The sequence below is a fragment of the Mesoplodon densirostris genome, chromosome 1 (genome assembly GCF_025265405.1).
Source record: "Mesoplodon densirostris isolate mMesDen1 chromosome 1, mMesDen1 primary haplotype, whole genome shotgun sequence".
NCBI classification, from domain to species: domain Eukaryota; kingdom Metazoa; phylum Chordata; class Mammalia; order Artiodactyla; family Ziphiidae; genus Mesoplodon; species Mesoplodon densirostris.
Window position 1 is genome coordinate 230,524,892 of NC_082661.1, and position 27,021 is coordinate 230,551,912.

At 44.1% G+C, this 27,021-nt stretch overlaps 1 protein-coding gene across 2 annotated transcripts in view; it reads left to right on the top strand.

Moving 5' to 3' along the window:
- Nucleotides 1–4,177: 4,177 nt before the first annotated feature.
- Nucleotides 4,178–27,021, top strand: part of ARHGAP10 (Rho GTPase activating protein 10) — a 336,361-nt gene continuing 313,517 nt past the window's right edge. For both annotated transcript variants that reach the window (XM_060116129.1, XM_060116137.1), the window contains exon 1: nt 4,178–4,593. In XM_060116129.1, the coding sequence (XP_059972112.1) occupies nt 4,440–4,593 (154 nt within the window). In that variant the 5' untranslated portion in view covers nt 4,178–4,439. The remainder of the gene's footprint in view (nt 4,594–27,021) is intronic.

Here is a 27,021-nt window from a genome sequence, read left to right on the forward strand (position 1 = left end):
TAGGGTTCTCTAGAGAAACGTCATCAACTAACAGGAGATAATATATATTTATATCTATATATCAATAGATATCTAGATATCAACATATTGATATTGATATAGATATATATGGAGAGAAAGAGAGAGAGAGAGATTGAGATTTACTATAGGAATTGGCTCACGCAATAATTATGGAGGTTAAGAAGTCTCACAATCTGTCATTTGCAGGCTGAAGAACCAGGAAAGCTTTGGTGTAAATCCCAATCCAAGTCTGAAGCCAGAGAACAAGGAGCAGCAATGTCCAAGGGCAGAGGAAGATGGATGTCCCCGCTTAAGAAGAGAGAGGGAATTTACCCTTCCTCTGCATTTTCTATTCAGGCCCTCAGTGGATAGGATGATGCCCACCTGCACTGGTGAGGGTGATCTTTTTCACTCAGTCTACTGATTCAAATGCTCATCTCTTCTGGAAACATGCTCCTAGACACACCCAGAAATAAAGTTTACCAGCTCTCTGGGCATCCCTTAGCCCAATCAAATTGACACACAAGAGTAACCATCACACAGAGATTCTGGCTTGACCCTCAGTAGAGCTTATGCAATGTGGTGCTCTCAGAATAGAATTTCTCAAATTGCATTACCCAGATTACTAGTTCATGAACTCTTAATAGGGTTCTGTGAAGGAAAAATTTTCTTTTAAAAATATAGATGTAATGAAAATGTCAGACACACTTGGACAGCTATTTATTCTGTGATAATTTATCTTTAAGAAAACATACACTTCAAACTGCTAACATTGGTTATGTATGGGGAGGAGGTTTTTCTGCTCTCCCCTCGTTATATGTTTCTGTTATAATGTATCTGAACCTAATTCTAACTGACTCACAGCCTGAAACATATCCAAAGATAATGTTCAGTGGAATCCATATTTGACTTTATAGGTAGCAACTTTGTGACTCATCAGGGAAAGACAATATTGTATGTAGTGGAACCTACATAAAGGGAAGGTTTCATCTGAGTTAACCTCTTTTATCTAGACTGGAACCTGACCAACTTTTATTGATTCAAATCCTTAACTCATCCAGGCACTGATGAGTGCCCACCTGACAAAATGACGTGCATACTTGAATATCTCCCAGGCACCTTAAGCCTAATGAGTCTGAAACTGAAACTGATCTTGCCCATCCCAGTCACCAACACCACATGGACTCCTTATCCCATGTTTTCTTTGCAGTCAGTGTTCAGTAGAGTTCATAGCTGTCTACCTAACTTATCATGCCAGGAGCCTGGGGCCATCTTTGGCACCTTCTTCCTCATTTCTATATCCAGGTCTTTGTCAAGTCCCAGAATCTCCCTCTAAAATACATTTGGATCTATTACTCTCTGTCTCCACTGTCACTTGGAGGGTGAAGCTGTACCATTTTTTGCCCAGACAACTCCAAAAGCCTTCCCTCTGGATTCCCATTCCCTATGCAGCACCTGGAGAGAAAAGACAAACCAGATCACGATACCACCATGCTGAAACCTCTTCAAAGGCTCCCGATAGCATTAGGATACAATCCCAAATCCTATTGTTGACAAAAATAATCAATAAACAATCTATAATAGGGATAGAAAAGAGTTTCATTTGAGCCAAACTGAGGACTATAGCCCAGAAGACAGTCTCTCAGATAACTCTGAGGAACTGCTCCAGAGAAGCATGGTTTTCAGTGCAGTTTTATGCCTTGTCAGAACAAAGAACATCAAATAAATCATGGATACATTCCTTCAAGTTTTCAAGAAAAAAAAAAAAAAAAAAGACCCAAACAAACCAGATCAGCAGGAACACAGTGAGTTAGTGTGGCCTTGGCCCCTGGGAAAGGAGTCTTATCATCAAATGAGTTCCAACCTTGGTGTCCCAGAAAGGGAGGCATTGAATCTTTATTTTTAACATGGACATTCTTATCTTCTGGTCAATGCACCCTTTTCTTTAAAAATTAAAGCAGATGTACAATGTATGTCTGATAAGCCACAAACAGGCTATTTTAGCATAAAATTTGAGTTAACTCATGTATAACCCAGTAAGACTTCCCCATACCTCCCATACGTGGAAGTTTCTTTCATCACTATATATGGCCTGTGAGGCTCCACCAGATCTGACCCCTGCTGATCCACCACCACCCGCATTGTCTTGAGCTAGTTTCTCTCACTCACTGGGCTTGAGCCTCCTGACCTCCTCTTTTAGTCTCTGGAATGTACCAGACTCTTTCCCATCCCAGGAGCTCCCCTGCCTGGATTCCTCTGCTCCCACCCCCTATTTAAGGGTCACCCCCTACTGATTCTTCTGGTCACTGTTTAATGACACCTTCAATGAGGCCTTCTTAACCCCACTCCCAATTTATATGCGGACACTTCCTACTGAATATTATATGTGGTGTTTTGTGGCCGGCTTCTTTCACGTAGCATATGTTTTTAAGGTTCATCACGTTGTAGCATGCATCAGTACTCCATTCCTTTCTATTGTAGATGAATTATTCTGTTGTATGGATACACACATTTTGTTTACCCACTCATCAGCTGGTGGACATTTGGGTTGAGCCCACTTTTTGGCTATTATGAACAATGCTACCAAGAACAAGCATTTGTGTGGACATATGTTTTCATTTCTCTTGGGTATATGCCTAGGGAGTGGAGTTGCCAGCTCATATTGCTAAGTCCATGTTTAACACGTTGGGGAAGTGACAGCGGCCCCCTCTTTATGAGGAAAGGTCTAGGATTTTGCCCAGAGGGTTGCATGCCTGTCAGTGTTTGGTTGTTTTGCAAGGCCCTCACTGTTTACACCCCTCCTATTCCTGAGTGTCTTTCCCCCTTTTATTTGCCTCTTTTATTTTCTGCTCTGTAGACTCCAGCCCCCCAGCTGATTGTAGCCGGAACCAGGCTTTTCAACGGGTGAAAGTTATTTGTAAAACGTTTTGAACTCTCTGGAGGACGGCCATTAAAGTAATAATGTTTATCTGTGGGCTAGCCACTCACAGCGCTGTTTTGTAACGAAAATCTTATTGAGTAGGAGGCTTATTTAACTTGTTTCTGAGGGTTACAATCCTACAACATGCCATCCAGAGCCTCAATTACCCTACTCCGAGTTTGAACGTTTTAAAGAATCACTTTGAAGTCGCTTGGTGACATTATTAGTGAACCTATATATGTAAACATATGTTGTGAGCCTGTAAAAATGTATGTAGAGTTCCTGGTGGTGCCTGGCACATAATAATTGCTTAATAAACTGTTAGCTGCTAATTACTAAAAGTTACTCTAATGAACAATCGGTTTCTTTGAGGTAAGGATTTCAAACATTTAAAATGTCTTAACATTTTGGGGACACATTTGAGTTGTTTCAGGACACATGGAATAGTACCCTTGTTCCATCTGCCCTGACAAATTCTCCTTTGATCATCACCCCCGCCTCGCGAAAACCACAGAGAACCTGGCATTCGTTGTCAGGTGGTTATATTTAGCATAATAAAGATCGACTCTACCTACCCAGGCAAATTTAATCTGCTGAATAAAACAGAACCCTTCTGTGGTTTAGACACCTTCTCCCCTCCCCCCAAGTCGTTCAGTGTGGATACACAGAAGAGTGTAAGAGTAGCTGTCTGGCCCATAAGAAAATGCTCCCTGCCCTTAAAAAGCTTTCAGTCTAAAGCGGAGATTTACACGCATTTTACTTTAGATGGGGATCGAGAGTGGGGAAGAAACAGCCATGAGTGTGAGTCCATTCACAGCTCAGGGTCCGTCCCGGTTCCATGAGATAGTTGTCCATCGTTTTCCCCTAGCAAGCCAGACCTGAGTTAAATCGCCCGGCTGCGGGGATTTACAGATGCTCTGAAGACGCCCCTTCCTGGCCCGGGTCAAGTTCCCCGCTTCGGGGAGCCGACAGTGAGTCACCCCGAAGAAGGGCGTTAAGAAAAGGGAGGCGCCCGCGCCCGGAGGAGAGCCGCGGGGCGAAATTCTAGACCAAGGAAGCCTCGGAAGGAAGAGGAGGGGCCACTGCGCGTGGGAAGAGAAGGAAGAGGCATCTGGGGAGGAGGAAGGGAGGGAAGGGAGGGAAAGGAGAGAAGGAAGGAGAAAGGGGCGAGCGGCTAGCGCGGGAGGGGAGTGGGCGGGAGTCGCCGGGGCGGGGCGGGCTTGAGCCTCGGGGAGGGCGTGCGGCGCCGGGGCCGGGCGGGGCCGCGGCGCCCGAGTTTCGGCAGGGGCTGGCGGGATCGGAGCTCCGCCGGGATCGGAGCTCCGCCGGGATCGGAGCGCCGCATTCTCGCTCGCCCGGCGGCGCTGCTCCGCACGGCCGGGCTCACCCTCGCGGGGCATGTCCGCGCTGCTCTCGCCGCGCGCCTGGGACTGCTAGCTTCTCGGGCGCTTTCTGCGCGCGGGGCCCCGCTCCTGGCCCTGAATCCCGGCTCGCGCTGTGCTCACGGACCGCCGCCGTCATGGGGCTGCAGCCCCTGGAGTTCAGCGACTGCTACCTCGATAGCCCGTGGTTCCGGGAGAGGATCCGCGCCCACGAAGCGGAGCTGGAGAGGACCAACAAGTTCATCAAAGAGCTCATCAAGGACGGCAAGAACCTCATCGCGGCGACCAAAAGTAAGTGGGGACCCGGGCGCGGGCGGGCTGAGGCGCGGCGAGGCCGGGAAGAGCCTCTCCCGGAGGGAGACCGACCGTCCGGTGCCCGGGGCCGGCAGCCGGAGGATCAGGAGATTGATCCGGGACCCGGAGGCCCCGGGGTCGTTCCTCCGCGGCTCCCCGAGCAGCCAGGGGCGAGTCCCCTTTCCCGTCCCTGCCCTGCGCGGCGGCCGGAGCCGGGAGCCGTGCGTGCGAGCGCGCCGCCCGCCAGCCCCGCTGCCCCGTCCCGGCTCCTTGCGTTCCCCGCTGGACCCGCCCGGGGGCAGGTTCTGTTACCCCCTAGAGCTTATCACTGTCTCTCCCGAAACAGACACATAAGTTTCACGGGTCTTGTCAAGTTCTTTTGAGAGATCACGAGACTGGGGATTCTTTGAAAACCTGCTGGGTGTTGAATTGTTCAGAAGGCCCTTAAGCCGTACGCTTTCCGTGTCATTTTCGGATCGCCTGCGACAGTCTCGTCCCGGGTCCCTTACTGTGCTCAACCCGAAAGTCCACCTGGCGCTGTGCTGCCTTCCGCACATTCCTTCCCTCCTCCTGCGCCGAGGACGGTTCAAAGATTGGGGCTTGTGAGGCTGTGCAGACAGCCTGCCCTCTGGCCCCAGCGAGCACTGCCTGCAAAGAGGGAATTTCACCCCGGTTAAGCTTAATGTTTTCCTCCCCTCTCCTCCTCCATCTTTTAACTCGGAAGTGGCCACACAGGAGAACACAATTAATTAGTTGATTATCTGAAAAGAGTCTTCTTAGGAGGGAGGGGGCCTGAAATTCGTGCTGAAACACTGAGTTGGCTGGAAATGGGGAGACATTAGCTTGAGTGAGGAGGTGTGCAGCCTGACCACACGTGTAACCCATAGCCGGTTCTGAGGAAGCCTGTGAGTGCGCCCTTTTCCCTCTTAAAAAGACCTACCCATATAGCAGACTGGGAAAAAGGCCCCGTGTCATCCCCCCCCACCTTTTGCATTAAGGAAGATGAAAACATACTGAACAGACTGTCTCAGGTGCCCAGCCCAGTGCCTATTCGTTGAATGAATGAGTTGAAAGAAGTACGTCTTCATGGGTAGAATTCAGTGAGCCACGTCCCTCGACTTCTCTGGATGTTGTCCGTGGTTTCTTTTGCCTCTGTGACCTCTTTGGTGTTGCAAAACGAGGACTGGGCATCACTTTGTTTGGGACATGTGATTGGTGGGCATATTTGGTTGGTGGCTCTCCAGTGCCTTGGCATTGGGTATGTGTGTTGGGATGGAGGTGGGGGGGGGCTGTAAATAGGTAGGAGTGAGTGGAGAAAGGGGGAGGAGAGAAGAGTATGCGGTGCCTGTGTGTGTGTGTGTGTGTGTGTGTGTGTGTGCGCGCGCGCGCGCGTGTGGGTATGTGTGTGTAGTGAACAGGAGAGGGAGGACTCTCCCTCTGTAGTTTGGTCTTAACTAGCGTCACTGGGTAGGGGAGTGCCCCTTCTCTCTTACCGGCTGTAGCAGCTCCCTCTGGGACCAGGGGCATGAGGAGGGAGGCTTTGGTATGGAGAGAGGTAGATGGCAAAGCCAGTTTGGCCACTGGTAGAAAGCTATTTATGTGACTGCATATTCGCTCTTCTGCCAACAGGACACATGCCCGGTGTTCCAGCAGCAGCTAGTGCATCTGGGGGGCCAGCTGTCAGCCTTCCCCTCCAGAATGTAGACTTTCTTGAGTTTGCGAATTGGCTCCTTACTCCTTTTGATTCTTGTCCTTTACCATAGGAAACATGATTTACGCTCATCCTCTAGAGATCAACCAGAAAGTATCTCTTTTCTCGTTGTGTGTAATTAACTTAAATTCTTTTCCAGAGGAGGACAGAGATACAGCTTTAGCTCACACGCTTGTGGCAAGTTAGGGGCACCTGGCCTTTGCCCCACTTGCACCGTAAAGTTGACGTCGAGCTCCTATCAAGACTAAGAGCCCTGGACATAAGTCAGGACACCTGGGTGTAATTCGCCTTCACTGTTAGAGCCTGGCTACAGGACAGTTGGGCAGGTCATTTTTGTGTTCAGTTTTTCTTGTCCTACTTCTTGGAGGCATCAGTAAGATTCTGCAGTGTTTGGAAATGGCTTGATTAGGTCATTTGAAATTGCAGTCTAGGTCAATCGTTGGCCTAACCAGTTGAGCTTTTCTATAACATCTGAGAAAAGCTCAAGAGGTCGAGGCAGGACCTGAGACAAAGGGGGAGCTACAGAAAGGAACAATCAGCTAGGTCAGACTGATTATATTTTCAGATGTTTTGCGCGTTGTTTTGCAAGAACGGCGTTTTGTGCATTTTCAGAATTGCATGTTTAAGTGATTTCTGCTTTTAATTACCCTGTAAGATGCCTCCTCCACGCGCTAAATACATGTTGGATTTATGTAACTTTGATGTCTTGATGCTTTGGGGTTTTTTAAAAATTTCTTAGTCGTTTGGGAATGCGTAATCTCTGAAAATTATGAAAACATCCCTGCTACCAATACATTTCTAAATACAAAACTGATGACCATATTGTTACCTCCGTGTAGAATGTCTTGATGCTTTGCATAATCCACAGATATTTAAAGAAGTTGGAGGTGACTTCTGTGGGACCTGAAAGTTTATTGCTGAGTTCAATTATGTAGCGATCAGCAAATATTTAACATCTACAGTTTGTTAAATATTGGGCTTGAGACACAGAGGAAAGAAGGTAGAGGCCCTTGTCCTTGAGGTTATTGTCCTGTAGTTGAATTCAGTTCAATCTAGGGAACATGTTTGAACTGCTGCATGCCTTGTGCTAAGTTCTTGAAGAAGTGAAGGATACACAGACACACATATTAAAGGATTCAGAAGATTCAGTGGCAAGTTTTCTAACTTTGACAGAAACAAGAGTATGTTGTAGGTTAGAGTGGAAGTTTGGGAACTCATTGGTGTTTTAAGGAAGGGATAGAACCTTGTAGAACCTTGTCAGATTGGAAACAGCTGAGAAGAAACCAGGCGCCCCCCCACCCCACCGCCGTTGCCGCCACCGTGTCTGAGGAGGATGAGAAGACCAGTTTGGCTGGAATGGCGATGATTTCATTTGGGGGAGTAGAATGAGCTTCATGGAAAGGTCAGTTTCAGATTGTGGAAGCCGTAAAAGTGGGCTTGGAATGTGGGCTTTATCCTGTGGAGAATCACTGACATAATGGGAAAGAGATGGTTTAGAGGCTGTGTATGGTATCTGTCTGTGTGTAAGGTGGTTTTTGGAGATAGCAGTGGGGCTGGGGAGGGGCTGCGGGGCAGAGAGTCTGGGACCACTGATTTATGTGGTGGATTTGGAGATCATTCACTCAGCTCAGTGGAGTCTTTGTTTAAATGGTTTTATTAGCCCTTTTTCTTTTTTCACTCCTTTCCTAGAATAATCAGCGTCTTCTTTCAATACAATTTAAACTTTTGTGAGCCTTTCGTAGGATGTCTATGTAGTTGCAGATGCTTATGATTCGTAGAAATGCATAGTGTGTTTACCAGAAACAACAATAAGCTACATGTACTTTTCTCATAAATTTTACAATTAGGTGTTCTTTTTCTTTTTTAATTTATTTAATTTATTTTAATTTTTGGCTGCGTTCGGTCTTTGTTGCTGCGTGCGGGCTTTCTCTGGCTGCAGCGAGCGGGGGCTACTCTTCATTGCAGTGCTTGGGCTTCATTGCGGTGGATTCTCTTGTTGTGGAGCACGGGCTCTAGGCACATGAGCTTCAGTAGTTGTGGCTCTTGGGCTCTAGAGCTGGAGGCTCAGTAGTTGTGGTGCACAGGCTTAGTTGCTCTGCGGCATGTGGGATCTTCCCGGACCAGGGCTTGAACCCGTGTCCCCTGCATTGGCAGGCAGATTCTTAACCACTGTGCCACCAGGGAAGCCCCAATAAGGCATTCTTGAAAGAATATGTTTTGTTCTAGAGAAGGAAATATACTTTTTAAACAAATAGTCCTCACAGTTCTTAAGCACTTACATAGCTAAGTAGAAGGCTATTTAGTAAACTTATATTGCGTGTGTGTGTGTGTGTGTGTGTGTTTGTGTGTGTGTAAGCTGGAGGGGTCCTCATAAGTGAGGCTGCTCTCATCACAGACATGGAGAAGGATGTTAGTGGTGGCCAGGACTAGAACTTGAGTCTTTCAAGTCTTGGTTTTGGTACTTCTTTAGGCCTTGATGTTTTAATGATTTTTGCCTTGTTTTTCTCAGGACAACATGAAAGTTCCCTTTTGCTGTCTTTGTATTTATTGTTCCAGAAACATGGTTCACGTGGTAATTCCTTTTGGGGAAATTTCCCAGGTTGCTCTTGCATGGAAACATAGGGAGATTCAGAAGACTTAAAAGAATTTCACTTTGTAAACTTCAGCCTTGGTCTCCTTATTTGTAAAATGGGACTGTTGCATATAGCCTTGAGGATTGAACCGCATGTGCCAAAGTGTTTTTAAAACACAAGTGTGAAGCGGTTGTGTAGGCTCTATTGTTTGCCCAGCTATTATTTTTTTTCTGACAATCCAAATTTTGTTCAGGTGTCTACACTCTTTCCCAAGTGACTCACAGAAAGGTGATTAGGGATAATTCTGATTAGTCTGACCCAGAGGTTCTCAATCCTGAGCATGGCTGACCATTAGAATCATCTGGGGAGCTGTAAAAAACGTGCAGTTGGGATTGAGAAACACTGAACTCTAACAACTCAGCACAGTAAACCTATTTTCTGGGCTGGTAATTGGATAAATGAGGATGTGTCTCAGTTCTGACCAGTGAGACATGATAGGAAGTCTGCTGGAGACTTTGGGAAAGGTTTTCTTTTGTGTGAGAGGAGACTCGTAAAAAGGGTTCTTGACTCTTCTGTGATGTCTGGTTGTGTTGCCTGGAGCTGCTCCTGCCATCTTGGGACGGTGAGTGGAGCCAAGGTAAGGACCGTTGGAGCAGAGAGGTAACTGAATCTGGGTTTTTGATGCGGTCATGGAAGCCACAGATGGTTCTGTGCCTGAAGCCTACCTCTGGGTAGCTTGTTAAATGACATAAGCCAGTTTGAGTTGGGTTTTCTGCTACTTTACACCCCCTAATTTTTTTTTTTGGCTGCACCACGCAGCTTGTGGGGTCTTAGTTCCCCCACCAGGGATTGAACCCGGGTCCTCGGCAGTGAAAGTGCAGAGTCTTAACCACTGGACTTACAGGGAATTTCCAACACCCTAATTTTTTTTTTTTTTTTGCGGTCCGCGGGCCTCTCACTGTTGTGGCGTCTCCCGTTGCGGAGCACAGGCTCCGGACGCGCAGGCTCAGCGGCCATGGCTCACGGGCCCAGCTGCTCCGCAGCATGTGGGATCTTCCCGGACCGGGGCACGAACCCGTGTCCCCTGCATCGGCAGGCGGACTCTCAACCACTGCGCCACCAGGGAAGCCCCCAACACCCTAATTTTGATGGAGAGATATAATTGTAAATTTTGGGCTGATGCTTCAGTTAAGTGGAATTTAGAGAGGCATGGAAGTGAAATACTATTTAAATTACAAATATATTTTTACCCCAAACGGACAAGAAGACTTATCTATATTCTTTGCCCCAAAGAAATGACTGTGGACCCCCTACAACTCAGGGCATCACTTGGGGGTAAGTCTTCAACTCTCACTTGGGGTCTTACGAATGGGCTGGTCTCTAAAGCTAATGTAGATTTGCTGTGAAAAGATTTCCTATCTGGCTGGAACTGGGATGTGGACACAGAAGGGCTCTAAAAGCTTTCATTGCTTTACTCTCTGCAGGTGGTCCTTGTCTGCATTTAGAGTAGTTCCAATTTACGGCCCTCCACCAGCTGACCCTGTTTGTATGGAATGTTTGCTGGGTCTGTGAGTCTTCTGCTTTTCTGAGTTTTCCCGCCACGTTGCCTTTTCCCTGCCTTCCCACCTACTGGGGTTCCTTTGACCACCTCCTCTTCAGTCTGTTTTTGAGGTGGGGGGGACCAGGAGCATTGTTGACTTCTGGAAGAGGGAGAGGGCACAGGAGGAGGGCATTTTTGTGTTTTAATGTTGAACATGGCTGATGAGACAGTGTAGTAGAGAAGATAAGAGCATGCTAAGGCGCTGCCTTTCAGGCTGGAAATCTCAGTCACGTTGCTTAGCTTTTCTGTATCTATGTTGTCCAACAGAAAATGGAGATAATTCTACTGTCTACCATGTAGCAGTTGGGTTGAATGAGTGCGTACATGTAAAGCGTTTCAAATAAGCACTCAAACGTGAACAATCATGATGTTCTAAATTGCAGGTATATGTTTTAATATGCAGGCCCTTTTCTTGCCTGAAAGACGGATGCTCTGGCCCAGAGACTAGCATCTAACTTTTTAGCACTCATTACCCCTAAGAATGTATTTGTCCAAATCATCATGACCAGTGACCAAGAAGAAAGACAAAGTGGTCAAAGTCTGGTAAGGCTTTGAAAGTTTAAACGTAGCTCAGTATGCTGGAAAATCTGGCAGGTAAGTGGATGAATCAAAGCTAAATGGTATCTTGGGAAAATATGTCCCAGAATTTGTTTCTGAGTCACAAAGATCTGAGGGTGATGTGGAAGGTGTCACTAAGCATGTTGGAAATCTAGCCCAGCCGTCTGCAGCTGAGACCTGAACAGGCCTCTCCTTCAGGGGATTGCTAAGAAAGCCAGAGAGGGCGGGGAGAGCTCTGATCAAGGAATTGGGATGAGGCTGGAACCTGCAGATGCTTAAAAATTACAATGATGCCCTTAGAAGATATTCACTTTAGTGTTTAACTTGCAGGAGACCCTAACAACCTACTGGACAGTGCTTGTATTTGCTGTGGGAAATCTACAGGAGGAACACAAGGCAGCCAGAGACAGCCCAAAAGAGTTGTTACGTAATCCTATTTTCTGCAAAACGATACTCAGAGTCTCCTGGACAGATTCCCAAAGGAGCTGTTTTGAATTCTGACTCCAATAGCTATCTATCACCTTATGATTTTGTGTTTTTTGGGGAGGCAAGAATTATGAAGGAGGTAAAAATATTGGGTAGTTAGCTGGGTTGCCGTAAGTCATGCTTAAGGTGATTGCTGACTGTATGTGGCAGTGAATAGGTCAAGTGTTTACATCTGACCATAGTTAGTAACATCTGGTGTCTTTTCTCACTTTTTAAAAGTTTGATGTTAGAAACGTAGTATGAACACATTGCTTTATGGGATTCAGTATGGTCTTGCATTGCCTTTGATTCTACATCTTGTTTAGAGAACTCATTTAGTCAGGTTGGCTTTCCTTCAGGATTTGTAGGAGAGTGTTTAGAAATTTGTAGATAATAATTCTGATTAAGGGTGTCTTGGATGCTTTACTAGGTTATTTTTTTAAAAAGATTTTTTTTCCTTCGTGGCACAAATCAGTATTTTATTTTATTTTAAAATTTTATTTGTTTTGGCTGCATTGGGTCTTTGTTGCTGCGCAGGAGCTTTCTTTACTTGCAGCGAGCGGGGGCTACTCTTTGTTGTGGTGCACGGGCTTCTCATTGCAGTGGCTTCTCTTGTGGGCTCTAGGTGTGCAGGCTTCAATAGTTGTGGTGCGCAGGCTAAGTAGTTGTGGCATGTGGGCTCAGTAGTTGTGGCACGTGGACTCAGTAGTTGTGGCTCGCAGGCTCTAGAGTGCAGGCTCAGTAGTTGTGGCACAGGAGCTTATTTGCTCTGCAGCATGTGGGATCTTCCTGGACCGGGAATCAAACCCATGTCCCCTGTATTGGCAGGCGGATTCTTAACCACTGTGCCACCAAGGAAGTCCCTACTAGTTTACTTTTAATGGAATTACATTTCAGAGACAAATAGGCAATCACAAACTACAATTGAAAAATGTTATTTAAAATGTATATGTTAATGATTTTAATAATAGTAGCTAACTTTTATTTATTTTAAAATAAATTTATTTATTTATTTACTTTTGGCTGTGTTGGTTCTTCGTTGCTGTGCTCAGGCTTCCTCTATTTGTGGAGAGTGGGGGCTAGTCTTCGTTGCTGTGGGCAGCCTTCTCATTGTGGTGGCTTCTCTTATTGCGGAGCACGGGCTCTAGGCGCGCGGGCTCAGTAGTTGTGGCTCACGGGCTCTAGGCGCGCGGGCTCAGTAGTTGTGGCGCACGGACTTAGTTGCTCTGTGGCATGTGGGATCTTCCCGGACCAGGGCTCGAACCTGTGTCCCCTGCATTGGCATGTGGATTCTTAACCACTGCGCCACCAAGGAAGTTCCTGCTAACTTTTATTAAGCATTTACCGTTTGCTTTACTTTGTGGTAAATTCTATTATTTAATGTGAAGACTTCCTTATTGAGGTATGTTGTTATTTACCCCATGTTACAGATTTGGAAACTGAATTTAGAGAGGTTAGCAGCTTGTTCCAGTCACACAGTTTGTCAGTGGTGGAGCTGGAATGTAAACCCACATTTGTCTGACTCCAAAACCCTTAACCACAACAGTAAGCTGTCCCTGTAAAGAGATGTAAGTGCGTTCTTCTGTTAGGGGAAGTTATTACAATAAATCCTGGTTATCTGGCAAGTGTGTACATTTCACAGTCTGGTTAGGAGACTATTCTTGTTAGCTCAGCCCAAGGACCATGATTTAAAATTTAAGGCCACCTGGGGTGGTTACTGTAAATAAAACTGATTGTTAATTTGTGCAATAAGTGTAGATTCAGAGATTGGGTTGATTTAGGATGAATTACTAGATGCAGACGTCCACTCAAAAAAAGTATGATTTCCTTCCTTCAGTCTCTCTCCCTGTCTCTCTCTCTTTTTTTCTTTTTTAGTTCCCCAACCACAGATCAAACCCACGCCCCCTGCAGTGGAAGCATGGAGTCTTAACTGCTGAACTGCCAGGGAAGTCCCCTCTCTTCCTGTCTCTTAATCTTCATCTCTCCCCCTCTCTTAGTGTCTCTTTTACTCTCCATCCCTCATCCCACCCTTCAGAAGAGTAAATTTTAATTTTGTTTTCATATTTTAGTATTAGGCTTTTTCCTCTACAGAAAATTTGAGTTGTCTTAGAACTATAAACCAATACAAAGAATCTCATAATCATCTCTGTATTTGCCTCTCAGCTTAGAAATAACAGCTTCCTGTCTGCCTCTTCCCAATGGCACCCTTTCTAATAGAGGACCTGTCCAAGAGGTGCAACTGTGTCAGATCTGGTGTGTATTATTCCCAGACATTTTAATCCATCTGTACACATTCCGGAATCATAGATAGTATGTTTTGCATGGGTTTAGACGCTAATGGATTCATACACTATTTGTTTTTCTGCAGTTTCTTTTCTTCCCTCAAGATACTTGTGAGATTGATCCATGTGGACACAGGTAGCTCTATTTCATTGAGTTCAACCTCTTTTTCCTACAAATGGCATTTGAAAAGACTTGGTTAATTGATGGTATGTAGATGTTATATAAAGAACTTAAGATGTTTTATGATGTACCTGATTTCCATGCATTTTTGGATTGTGAAACAATATATTTAGAGGATTTATTCAATATAAAAGCCTTATAATTAATTTTATAAACTTTAAAACACTAGCTTTGACAACAGTCTATAGATAAGGAATCCATAAATTTTAAAGACATTTAATAAAAGTTCTGTTTGATATTTAATGTTATCAGCTTGGCATGGGTAATCAGAGCAAACCAGCTTAACTTTCAGGATTGGAAGAAATAAGTGGTCTGAGTCACAAAAAATTTTCAAGGGCCTTTTTGCCTCATTGTAATTAGATTTCCAGTATTAGCATATAGAGAAGAAAATGATATCTTCGTAAACACAGTGCTTGTTAAGCACTCTAGAAGCCGTCAGTCTAGTTAGGTCAGATGAACATGATTTTTAAGCAGGGATTGGTTGGTATTTTGTGATAGACTTCTATGCAAACAGCCTGTTGATTTAATTACCCTAATGTAGGAAATGTAGGAACATAATTTAAAGACTTGCCAAGGGGATGCTTTTGTAATGAGAAAGAAAGCCTTGACACCCTTCTCTTTAAACAAATAAGCAGGCACACTGAAAAAACCCCTGACACTTTACATTCTAAGGGCAGGCATCTCTCTAAGGCCCAAGATCTGCTGGGATCACTGCTGGATGCTGCTGATAGGCCTGCCTCCCTGGTCAGACCAGAATTTCCTCCCTGTGTTTCCTGAGGAAGCTGTTAATCCTGTGCCACTAGATACTTCAACGGGGAGTATGAGTTCTCCTTCTTCGATGCCCGGTTCACCGCAGGCACTGTCTGCCCTTGGGTCCCGAGGTCCCATCATCGTCTGCTAAGTGAGTCATGATGGGGTGTGTGGCTGGAGGAAAAATCAGTTTGGCTGGGAGATGTCACCTCTGGTCTGAATACTGGATATATTTAAGACTCTCTTTAAAAATTTTTTTTTTTAATCTCTGACTATAAAGTTAGTTGCTCCACTTATTAGATGACCTTGGGCAAGTTACTGAAACCCTCAGTGGCTAATTTTCTGTTTCTTTGTTAGTAGAATGGAGATACTAAGAACTCTCTCTCAAGGGGCAGTGGTATTTAATCCTCATGTTACTTACTAAAAGATCTTAGAACTCTCCCTGGCCCATGGTAGGTGCTGTAATTATCATCATTATCACCACCATCATCATCATTGTTGGAAGAGCACTATTCTGACTTCCTTTGGTTGAATTTGAGTACAGTTGTGGCTTTACCCGTAGTGACGGTAGAGATAATCTGTGAACGTGTTCTTGCCTCTCTTTGAAGCTAACAGTATTTTGAAGGTCAGGGATGGTGCAGGCCTCTCATTTATTAAACAGGAGAAACCATCTGTAGAAATCCAGCATATTACTGAAGATCTTTGCTTGAAAGTTTTGGAAACAAAGCCAAAAAAAGTACAAGGGAGCAGTGTCGTTGACGTGTTGTTACCTGTATTTGAGAATCTGGCAGATAGTACTTCTGTCCCTGTGACAGATAGTTTTGTTTTTCTTTTGTGAAATGCAGGTCAAAGGCAGCACAGCCAAAATAGTAAAGATCATGGTCTTTGAAGTTACATCTACTTACTGTGTGACCTTGGGCAACTTGATTAACTTCTTTGTGCCTGAATTTCCCTGTCTATAAAATGTGGGTGGTAATTTTATCTCCCTGAATGTTGCTAAGATTAATTTAGTTATTTGTAAAGCACTTAAAAAACCAGCCTGATCCATAGTGAGCCCTATATGTGTTTGTTAAGTCTTGGAAAAAAATTTATAAAAATCTGTTTACTATATAGTCTTCACTGTGATAATCTCATGTACAACAGTGGGGGAGACGTGTCATCCCAAGTCATTGAACTCAACCTATTGTTGAGTTGCTAGAGGATTAGCAGTGAAAAGAGACCTTTTATATATCCGTGCAGAAGTTAGAGTTCTAATGGGGAGAGACATTAATTAAGCACTGTCATTCACACCACTGAGTGAGCATGGAGAATTGGATGCTATGGCCGTAGTTAACAGGACTAACTAGTTGAGGGGGTCAAGGAAGACTTCAAGAAATTGGTAACTTCTATGGGACTTCCCTGGAGGTCCAGTGGTTAAGACTCCGGGTTTCCAGTACAGGGGGCGCGAGTTCGATCCCTGATCAGGGAACTAAGATCCTGCGTACCGCGCGGTGTGGCCAAAAAAAAAAAAAAAAAAAAAATCTGAGACCAGAAGGAAGGCTAGGAGCTTTCCACGCTGAGGGTAAGGATGCTCCAAGCACGGTGAAATGCACATGGGAGGCCGTGAAGGCCATAGCCAAAACGTGTGGATGCAGGAGCCGCACAGATGGGTCTGGGCGGGAAGAGGGGGCTACGGAGGGAGCAGGCGCAGTGTTGGGAAGGCCTGGTGAGGCCCGCCTCAGGGTCAGGGACTTCAGAATTTATTCAAAGCACAGTGGGAAGCCATGGCGACATTTTGAGCAGGGGATTGGCATCATGTGAGTCACATTTTAGAAAGGCTTCCCAGACTAAGGTTGGGAGAATGGATTTGAGGACAGCGGGCCTGGAGGGTGGGTCCTCACTCACCCAGGCCACAGACTTTGGTGGAAGAGGCAGGTTCTCCAGGAGTCAGGAGTCAGAGGCTGCGGGCTTTGGTGGGTGCTTGGGTGTAGGGGCCGAGGAAGGAGGTGCCCAAGACGGTTTCTGGGTTCCTAGCCTGGGCAGAGAGTGCTGGGCGCTGATGTAGTCCCGCCAGAGGAACGGGTTTTGTGGGAGTGCAGATGTGTTTTTGGTTTGGCCTGTGTGGAGGCGGAGGTGCTTCTGGGCTACCCAGTGGATGTGTGCGGGAGTTTGTTTCTTTTACGAGTGTGTACCGCAGAACAGGGAACAGAGCTGAAGATTCTGGAGACACAGCATAGAGATAGGAAATGATACCAGGCAACTGGATAGCAAACCAGCTGGAGAGAAAATGTAGAGGAAGAGGCAGGGTGGCTCAGGGAAGATCCTGGAGAACAGAACTTTTTTGTTTTTGGTGTGTTAGTTTCTGCTTTATAACAAAGTGAATCAGCTATACATATACATCTGTTCCCATATCCCTTCCCTCTTGCGTCTCCCTCCCTCCCATCCTCCCTATCCCACCCCTCTAGGGGGTCACAAAGCACCGAGCTGATCTCCCTGTGCAATGCGGCTGCTTCCCACTAGCTAGCTATTTCATATTTGGTAGTGTATATATGTCCATGCCGTTCTCTCACTTTGTCACAGCTTACCCTTCCCCCTCCCCATATCCTCAAGTCCATTCTCTAGTAGGTCTGTGTCTTTATTCCTGTTTTCCCCCTAGGTTCTTCATGACATTTATTTTTTTCTTAAATTCCATATATATGTGTCAGCATACGGTATTTGTCTTTCTCTTTCTGACTGACTTCACTCTGTATGACAGACTCTAGGTCCATCCACCTCATTACAAATAACTCAATTTCGTTTCTTTTTATGGCTGAGTAATATTCCATTGTATATATGTGCCACATCTTCTTTATCCATTCATCCGATGATGGACACTTAGGTTGTTTCCATGTCCTGGCTATTGTAAATAGAGCTGCAATGAACATTTTGGTACATGACTCTTTTTGAATTATGGTTTTCTCAGGGTATTTGCCCAGTAGAGAGAACAGAACTTTTAAGGGATGCGTAGAAGACGAGGTTGATAAAGAAATTTGACAGCAGTAGCCATTGAGTGGGAGGGAGGGAGGGGGTGGGAAAGCCCGGAGAGGGTTTCACAAGTTAAGGAGAAAGATTGTTTCAGAAAGTAGGAGGGAGCAGACAAGGTCATGCTACAGAGAAGTCAGGTCCCAGGAGTCCAGATGACCCTGCGTTAGCAAGACAGTGTCATTGGCACTCCTAAATATAAAATAGGTTACTAATAAGGACCTACTGTATAGCACAGGGAACTCGACTCAATACTCTGTTATGGCCTATATGGGAAAAGAATCTTAGAAAAAGAAAGACTGGATATACGTATGTATAACTGATTCACTTTGCTGTACAGCAGAAACTAACACAACATTGTAAGTCAACTGTATGCCACTGAAAATGAAAACAAAACAAAGCAACAACAAAAAGACAGTGTCATGGGCAATGAGTGGGAGATTCGTTTGTGGCTCGGCAGGGATGGGAGCCTGATGGCACAGGGTGGAGAAGGGGGTGCCGGGGAGATAAATGAGCCTGTGGTGCAGGCAGTTCTCCCAAGCTGTTGGCTCATTGGTGAGATTTGAATATGCCGATTTGTGTCCAACGGAGAGGAGGAGATGGAAGATTCAGGGAGTATTCTAGCATACACAGGGCTTCTGAATAGCATAGAAGGTGGGATTCAGATTCCAGGTGGAGGGGGGTACACATCTACTTCAGTAACAGAAGGGGTGGAAAGGATGGGTGCACACCCAGGTCCATTTGTAGCTCTGTGTCAGGACATTGAGGAAATGAGGAACCGATGGATTTATTGCGTCTGTGAGGTAGACAGCCAGGTGGTTTTCAGTAATGAATCCTGTTTTAGTTTCTCCCTTACCACATTCTTTTTCCACTTAATAAGTAATACATGACTTGTAAAAGTTTTGTCTGTTTGAATCGGGTGGGATGGAATATAGATGTTAAAAGAGAAGAAGTGGTGAGAGGTGAGTGGGGACAAAAAGTAGGAATAAAATGTCTGGAAAAACAGTCTTGGGACTTCCGTGGTGGTCCAGCGGTTAAGCCTCCACGCTTCCACTGCAGGGGGCGCAGGTTCGATCCCTGGTCAGGGAACTAGGATCCCGCATGCTGCATGGCATGCCCCCCCGCCCAAAAAACCCAACAAACAAAAAGCAGTCCTCAAGACACCAAGACATGCGTCTATTTCAGAGTTTGTTCTGCTGGCACTTCAGGTCGAATACTTTATTCAAACAGTCTTTAATCTTGGTTTTTTAAAAAAGTATTCAATGAAGATGGCTTTTTTCTTTTTCACTGAGGGACACTGCTGATGTTTCGGTTTGCTCTCAGGGGAATTGGGCTGGTTCTCTTTGGAGGTTTTCAGAGAAGAAGCTTCTCTTGGCAACATCGGAGAAGAGATTCCAGGACTTCAGGTTCAGAAGGGAAGCTATAAGAGTTACAGGTGTAGCCGTTATCAGTGATCGAAACCAGCGGTCCCCAGCCTTTTTGGCACCAGGGACCGGTTTTGTGGAAGATAATTTTTCCACGATGGGGGTGGGGATGGTTTTGGGATGACTGAAGCACATTACACTTATTGTGCACTTTATTTCTCTGATTACGTTGTAATATATAATGAAATAATTATACAACTCACCATGATGCTGACAGGAGGTGGAGCTCAGGCGGTAATGTGCGCGACGGGGAGTGGCTGTAAATACAGATGAAGCTTCACTCGCTTGCCCACTGCTCACTTCTTGCTGTGTGGCCCACTTCCTAACAGGCCACAGATCGGTACTGGTCTGCGGCCCAGGGGTTGGGGACCCCTGCACTAAACATATAATATCTTTTCTTCCTCTTCTCTACCTAACTACTTAGTTAGGTTCCAACTAGTTTAAGAAACAATTCATGGCCGTCCTCTTCCCTATAGCTCTGGATGCAGTGGCTGTGAGCACCCGGCACCTTCCAGGACGGGAAGCATGCAGACTTTCAAGTTCTTCACTGGGAGAGAGTCTAGGACTTAGCAGAGGAGTTCATAGCCTGTGTCGCTCCAGCTAGGGTTGGTGGCCTGTTCTTGTGGAAAGCAATAGGATAGGGTTCAGATTAATTCTGTTTTTTTTTTTTGATCAGATGTTGGCATAAGACATCCTGCATATCCTCATGCATTGCCTTCAGTTGCAAGTGAGAGAAACCCAACTAAAACTAGTTGAAGCAAAAAAGAGACTTTCTGGCTTGCATGAGTAAAGTCTCGGGAGTGGGGCTGCTTTGGATACACTGGCATCCAAGGGTTCAAGCGATGTCACCAGGTCTCTCTTTTTGCATTGCTAGCGTTTCCTCCAATTGGCTTGACCCCGATGGGCACTTTTTCCACAGTGGTTACTTACATCTTGCTCATTGCTCTGGGGATTCCAGAGAACAGTGACTCCTTTTCCTTAGAGCAGTTGTTCTCCATCAGATGGTTCTGTGATGTCCTGGAGACACTTTGGGTTGTCATAATTGGGAGGTGCTGCTGGCATCTAGTGGGTAGAGGCCAACGTTGCCATGTGGCTGAACACCCTACGATGCACAGGACCAGACACCGCACCCCCCCAACCCCGCAACCTCCCAAGAACGATCTAGCTCAGAGCGAATTGCACCAAGGCTGAGAAACCCTGCCTTAGACATAGAAACACCACATAGTTTATATCAGAATACTTTTGGGGGTAAAATTACGCTGGGACCACAGGCATAAACTGGTCTTGTCCTGGGTGAACCGGAACAGGTGGTTGCCCTCCCTGAAGGCCCATCAGTCCTGGGTCACTTGTTCAGCCTGGACCCATCACTGAGTGTGGCAGGTGGGATGCCTTGGCCAGCCTGAATTGCGTGCCTACCACGGGGGAGAAGCAGGTGACAAGTGATGTCTGCCTCACCGGAATGCCAAGGGGCCCAACAAGGGATGTGCAGAACATACAAAGAAGCTGTCTAGTGTGCAAGAGAAGGTGCATTTTTTTTGAAGCTTCCTCTAAGTTCTTTTTAAAAAAATTTAGTTACTATTTATTTATTTTTATTGTAGTTTTACAATGTTGTGTTTGTTTCAGGTGTACAGCAAAGTGTTTCAGTTATACATATATATCTTTTTTCTTTTTATTGGAGTACAGTTGCTTTACAATGTTGTATTTGTTTTTTTCGATTCTTTTCCCTTATAGGTTATTACAAAATATTGAGTATAGTTCCCTGTGCTATACAGTAGGTCCTTGTTGGGAACATGCATTTTAGAAAGCAGCTTTACTAGACCTGATTTTGTCCGGGCCTAGGGGCCACGTGTGGCAAAGGACTCTGAGATTAGCGAGTCAAGATAAGGAAGGCTTCTCTTTTTTCCTATTGTTTGGTTGATTCTTTTTTTTTTTTTTTTTCCGCGGTACGTGGGCCTCTCACTGTTGTGGCCTCTCCCGCTGCAGAGCACAGGCTCCGGACGCGCAGGCTCAGCGGCCATGGCTCACGGGCCAGCCGCTCTGCAGCATGTGGGATCTTCCCAGACCGGGGCACGAACCTGTGTCCCCTGCATCGGCAGGCGGACTCTCAACCACTGCGCCACCAGGGAAGCCCTGGTTGATTCATTTTAACCAAAATAGAGAAGGAGGGGAGAGATGAGAGGGTGGAAAGGAAGACTCTGGTCTGTGCAGCTCGCCTGGATACAAAATCGAGGTTGTTGATTCACTACAGTGCTTAGTGTCTGTGCCGTACAGTATTTAACCTCTGAGCTATGGAGTAGCTCAGATGCTTGTGATCATTGTGGAAAAAGCTGGAAGTAGTTAACGTTTATAACATCTTAACTTGTTAAAGTTCAAGAAAATATTTAAAAAACTAAATAGTGATTTTATGGCTTAATTTAGATTTCTGACACAGGAATGTTCCTGTTTAATTTCAGAGAAATATTGTTAAGAAAATATTAATCCTGTGAGTGTAATTCATCTGGCAGAATGGATTGAGTAATTTTATGTTCTTTTTCCTTTTAAACAAACAAAATACTTGACCAGAAATGAGAGCAGATTTAAAAAATTTCTAATTTTCTATATTCCTGGCTTCATTTTAAGTTTGAAATCAATTGAGAAATCCTATAAGCACCTAGAAGCATTGTCCAAATAAGTTTATTTTCTTCTGAAATTGTATGATAGTCCCTGGAAATGCTTTCCTTGTCTCTGTTTTATTGTGTATGCTGGATAGTATCAAAAGCAAGGATTCAAAAGTAGGTAAGTGACCTGTTTGGACTATTTCCTTTTCATTCATAGTGTAGGGGAATTGAGATGGTTAAATTAAATACTTATGATGTGAGCTCTGAAATCTTTTAGAATTGACTGCTGTGTCTTAATTGATATTGTCTAAAAGGCTTGCGAATTGACCTGGTAATGAGCAGTCCTATGTCCAGAAACCGGATGTATCACTTAACCACAGTTAAGTTTTTTGTTGTTGTTGCTATACGATGGTTCAGTGCCTTTTGGCAGCGTCTACAGGGTGTCTGTAGGACTGATTTATCTTGACAGTCATCGAACCAAAAAGGTTTTAAAAAGTGCTTCTTTGTCCAGAGAACAAAGAGGCAACTTTAGTAAAGACCTTCACATTTTGTGACTTCGAAGCTTTCATTTCCAAAGGCTTTAAAGCTGAAAGTAGAGCTTTGAGTAAACACACTTCCTCAGTTTAATGTCTGCAGGAGAGCACAGTAGAAGAGTGGAGAGGGAGTTGGGTCCATGGTGGCAGCTAGTGCATCAGTGAGCGTTTGACCTTTGGAGGGCACCTTGGAGTGAAGCCTGCTAGCATGTGTCATGGTTAATGCATGTGAACCCAAACCCAGAGTTTATATTAGGAAGAAAATTTGGAATGGAGTGGAATGCACATTCAGCTCTGTGGGCTTACGTGTGTGTGTGTGTGTGTGTGTATGTATGTGTGTATATAATCTAATCACACTTTAGATGTAACTAAACCATGTTTATTATTTAAGAAGCATCACTGGTCATTGATCACTTCTCACTTCAGAGTTGAATTGCTATTCACCACAGAGAATTACACATAGGAAGAAACGATGAAGAATTCCTAAAGGTTATGAAATCTTATGCAAAGTTCTTATAGATTGTGATCTCACATGAACTTCTGAGATAGTAAGGAGGAGACCTGGTGCATTTTCTTGGGAGTTATTTTTTATTGAATTTTAATTTACGTAAAATTAAATGCTCATTTTTTAAGTGTAAAAAAAAAAAGAAGCATCAGTGATGATTCCTTTAAACTGTAAAGTCATCTCCCAACCTATTTTTTTGTGTATGTGAATATCCATTTAATTTTTTCCCTTTTATTATTGAAATATAGTTGATTTATAATGTTTCAGGTATACAGCAATGTGATTGTTATATCACATTCTTTTCCATTATCGGTTATTACAAGATACTGAATATAGTTCCCTGTGCTATACAGTAAATCCTTGTTGTCTACCTATTTTATATATAGTAGTGTGTATCTGTTAATCTCATACTCCCAATTTATCCCACCCCCTTCCCCTTTGGTAACCATAAGCATGTTTTTGATGTCTGTGAGTCTATTTCTGTTTTGTATATAAGTTCATTTGTAACCTTTTTTTAGATTCCACATATAAGTGATATCATATGAGTATCTTTCTCTGTCTGACTTAATTCACTTAACATGATAATCTCTAGGTCCATCCTTGTTGCTGCAAATGGCATTATTTCATTCTTTCTTTATGGTTGAGTAGTATTCCATTGTATATATATACCACATCTTCTTTATCCATTCGTCTGTTGATGGACATTTAGCTTGGCTATTGTAAACAATGTGTGAATATCCATTTTTCTGTCTTGGATTTGGTTAAATGAAGGTGCATATAAAATATCTTCAATTTAAAACAGCAATGAGTAGATTACTACAATCTCAAATTAGAAGTGTTAGATTTTATTTTCATTTGCCTCATAATTTACTTATAAGTTTAGCTATTGGCAAACATTATCTGAGATGTACTAACACAAAGTTTAAGTTTCCTAGAAGTCATGATAATAGAAGTGGTTGTCGTAGAAGTAGCAGTTAATAGGGTTTTTTTTTTTTTTTAGTTAATAGGATTTAAAAATTTTTTATTATTATTTTTTTAAACCATGTAAGGGGACAAACCTTTACATTAATTAGCATTGACTTCTCACAACAGTCCTATTTGGTAATTATGCTGACAGGACACACCATTTTGCAGTTTAGGAACCTGGGTTTAGGTCGGTTAAGTTACTTGCCCAAGAGGCACTTGCCTGGAAAGCTGTGTGGCCCCCGCTTGTTTCACACTCTCTCTGAAGCCTTTAGTTTTCTAGAAGAGCATATATTATTGCCATTGATACAGTATGTATTTCACAAGCTTTGTTTGTGGTAGTATCTTGTGTAAAGCCATGGGGGAGGGTGTTATGTCTGTAGAGCGTACCTTAGGAAATTTAAAAATTTTCCATGCAGGTGATAGAAACTTCCTTTAAGCTATTAAAAGTCACAGGAAAGGAAGTCATTTTCAGATGATCTGGAATAGTGGCTGTATGATTCTACTTGTATTGCACAAAATGAAAAAGATTGCTGTTGCTTGCTTTTTAGCCAAAGCAGAATTTAAAGAGTAACGTCATTGTTAACGATCCAAAGGGCTCATTGGGTTTGAATGGTGCTGACAGCTTGTTATGCCATTTTCAGCTTCCATGTCTTGTCACTGATAGGCAAAGGCCTGTAGGATTTCTCTCTTTAAAGGAAAACACTTTCCTTTGTTTTGCGGAATGGATGCTTTGCTGTCAATACCAGTTTGGACCCTTGCTTAAATTTGCTGCTTATTTTATGTCCCCAAACTGTACTGCCGTTTAATTTTCTTCACAAATACCCATTCCCTATCTTTCTAGATGTATTTTCGTACTTTTTGCTGATGATATTCTGAATCTATTTACCGTGAAATGAATTTTCTCCTGGTTTACCCATGAGCAACTTGCCATCCAGAAGGTTAAGAATTTTGCCCCAAGTCATATGGCGAAGGCAGAGACAGTATTAATGAAGACGTTGTAGTTAGGTTTAAAATATTTCACAGTCTGTCTGATCTTGAATTTAGTAAACCTCAGTTTCCATGTAGAAGCTGGAATTTAAGTCCTGCAGTGCTGACTCCTGTGGAGCAGGAACGAATGCCCAGTCCTCCTACTCTACAGATGAGGAAGCATGCCCCACGTGTCCAGCTAGATACCTGCTTTGTCCCGTCTGTTGGTTTCATGAAGCTCATTTGGTAGTGTAGAGTCTACATTGAAGTCCTTTTTCTTATCTGTATGTTTGCAGCATTAATGAACAAGTAATGAGGAAATCCTATTTAAAGGGTGACATTTTTTTTCCCCTTTGGAAACCAACTGTTTTCATGATGCTTACATCATATTCATGTTCATTAGATCTGGAGGAGAGAAAATATGAGGTCGAAGATTGTTACAACATGCCAACAAGTGCTTCAAAGTAGGGGGCTTGGAATAAATCCAATTTTGGTCTCTCTAATAGAGTCCTTATAAAAGCTCCTGGCTTGACTTTCACTATCAAGTATTTTGCACATATTAATTATGCTTATGTGTCCTTCCATTGAGATAAGTGGTACTGTTCCCAATTCTCTGATTCATAGGTGTGCATAAACTACCTTAGTCCCAAAGGAAGCTATGATTCCACGCTAAGCTTACCCCAATAATATATGCTGTTTTTTTAACATCTTTATTGGAGTATAATTGCTTTACAATGTTGTGTTAATTTCTGCTGTATAACAAAGTGAACCAGCTATACGTATACATATACCCCCATATCCCCTCCCTCTTGCGTCTCCCTCCCACCCTCCCTATCCCACACCTCTAGGTGGTCACAAAGCACCGAGCTGATCTCCCTCTGCAATGCAGCTGCTTCCCACTAGCTATCTATTTTACATTTGGTAGTGTATTATGTCAGTGCTACTCTCTCTCTTCGTCCCAGCTTACCCTTCCCCCTCCCTGTGTCCTCAAGTCCATTCTCTATGTCTGCGTCTTTATTCCTGTCCTGCCCCTAGGTTCATCAGAACCATTTTTTTTTTTTTTAGATTCCATATATATGTGTTAGCATACTGTATTTGCAGCACTATTTACAATAGTCAGGACATGGAAGCAACCTAAGTGTCCATCAACAGATGAATGGGTAAAGAAGATGTGGCACATATATACAATGGAATATTACTCAACCATAAAAAGAAACGAAATTGAGTTATTTGTAGTGAGGTGGATGGACCTAGAGTCTGTCATACAGAGAGAAGTAAGTCAGAAAGAGAAAAACAAATACATGCTGTTTTTAATCTGAGATTCATAAGGCCGTTTGAAGCAAATCCTCAGCCCTCAACCATTTAATCATTCCCATGAGTAAGAGCACTTCCTCCTGACACCTCCTTTGAAGGTGAACTGGAGAAATTAATGAGTTGGACAGAGATGATGTGACATTGTTTTGTGGTTGGGACATCCATTTGTCTACTACGACTGGTTCTAATGAAGCCTGAACATTCCTGAAAATGTCCTGCCCCTCACCTTGCTCCTGTTCCACATTTCAGTAGATGCTCAGCCCCTTGAGGGCGGTATCTGATTTGGGTCCCCGACTAGTGCCAAGGACTGTGCCCGGCTCTCAGGTTTTGGATTCATACTTGCTGTGTAGATTCCTGTCCGGCTCCTGGCATGTTGGAAGCCCTTGAAGTGCAGAGGTTGGATGATACCAGTAAAGAAGCAGATGAGATTGTGAGAATCCAGGGCCTCTGATGGCTGCCCTGTCTCCGAGCTGCTAATGGAAGGCGGGAAGGGCCTTTTGTAAATTTGTTCTACCATCTCCCATCTCAGCTCCTCCGCAGATTCCCGCCAGGATCCTTTACATCTGATGAACACAGTCAAAATCAGACCTCTCGGGAGGTGAAAGTGGCTGGAGTCTGGTTAGAAGGTTGTTTTGGCCTGAGTTGAGTTGATAAAATTTTTAAAGCATGAAGAGAGGCCTAGGAGGAGTTTGGATGCATTTCGGACAGCATTCAAATTCTGCTCAGGGTCCCAGACTGCCTCCACATGGAAGGAAAAGCTCAAGAGTGGTTAGTAGTTTCTTTCTTTTGGCTGACTTTCTATTGTCATTCCTTAATGACTGTTTATATTTAATATGCTGCAAGTTGTATATAAGTTTTTGTTTAGCCTGTCTCTGTATAGAGATAAATAGCGTGGGTGAATTTTCGCTGTTGTACATGAGTAAAGTAGGGTGTTAATGTTTCATTTGTTTCACATCAAGCAGAATAACAGGACAAAGACAAATAAAAATAGTGATTTTGC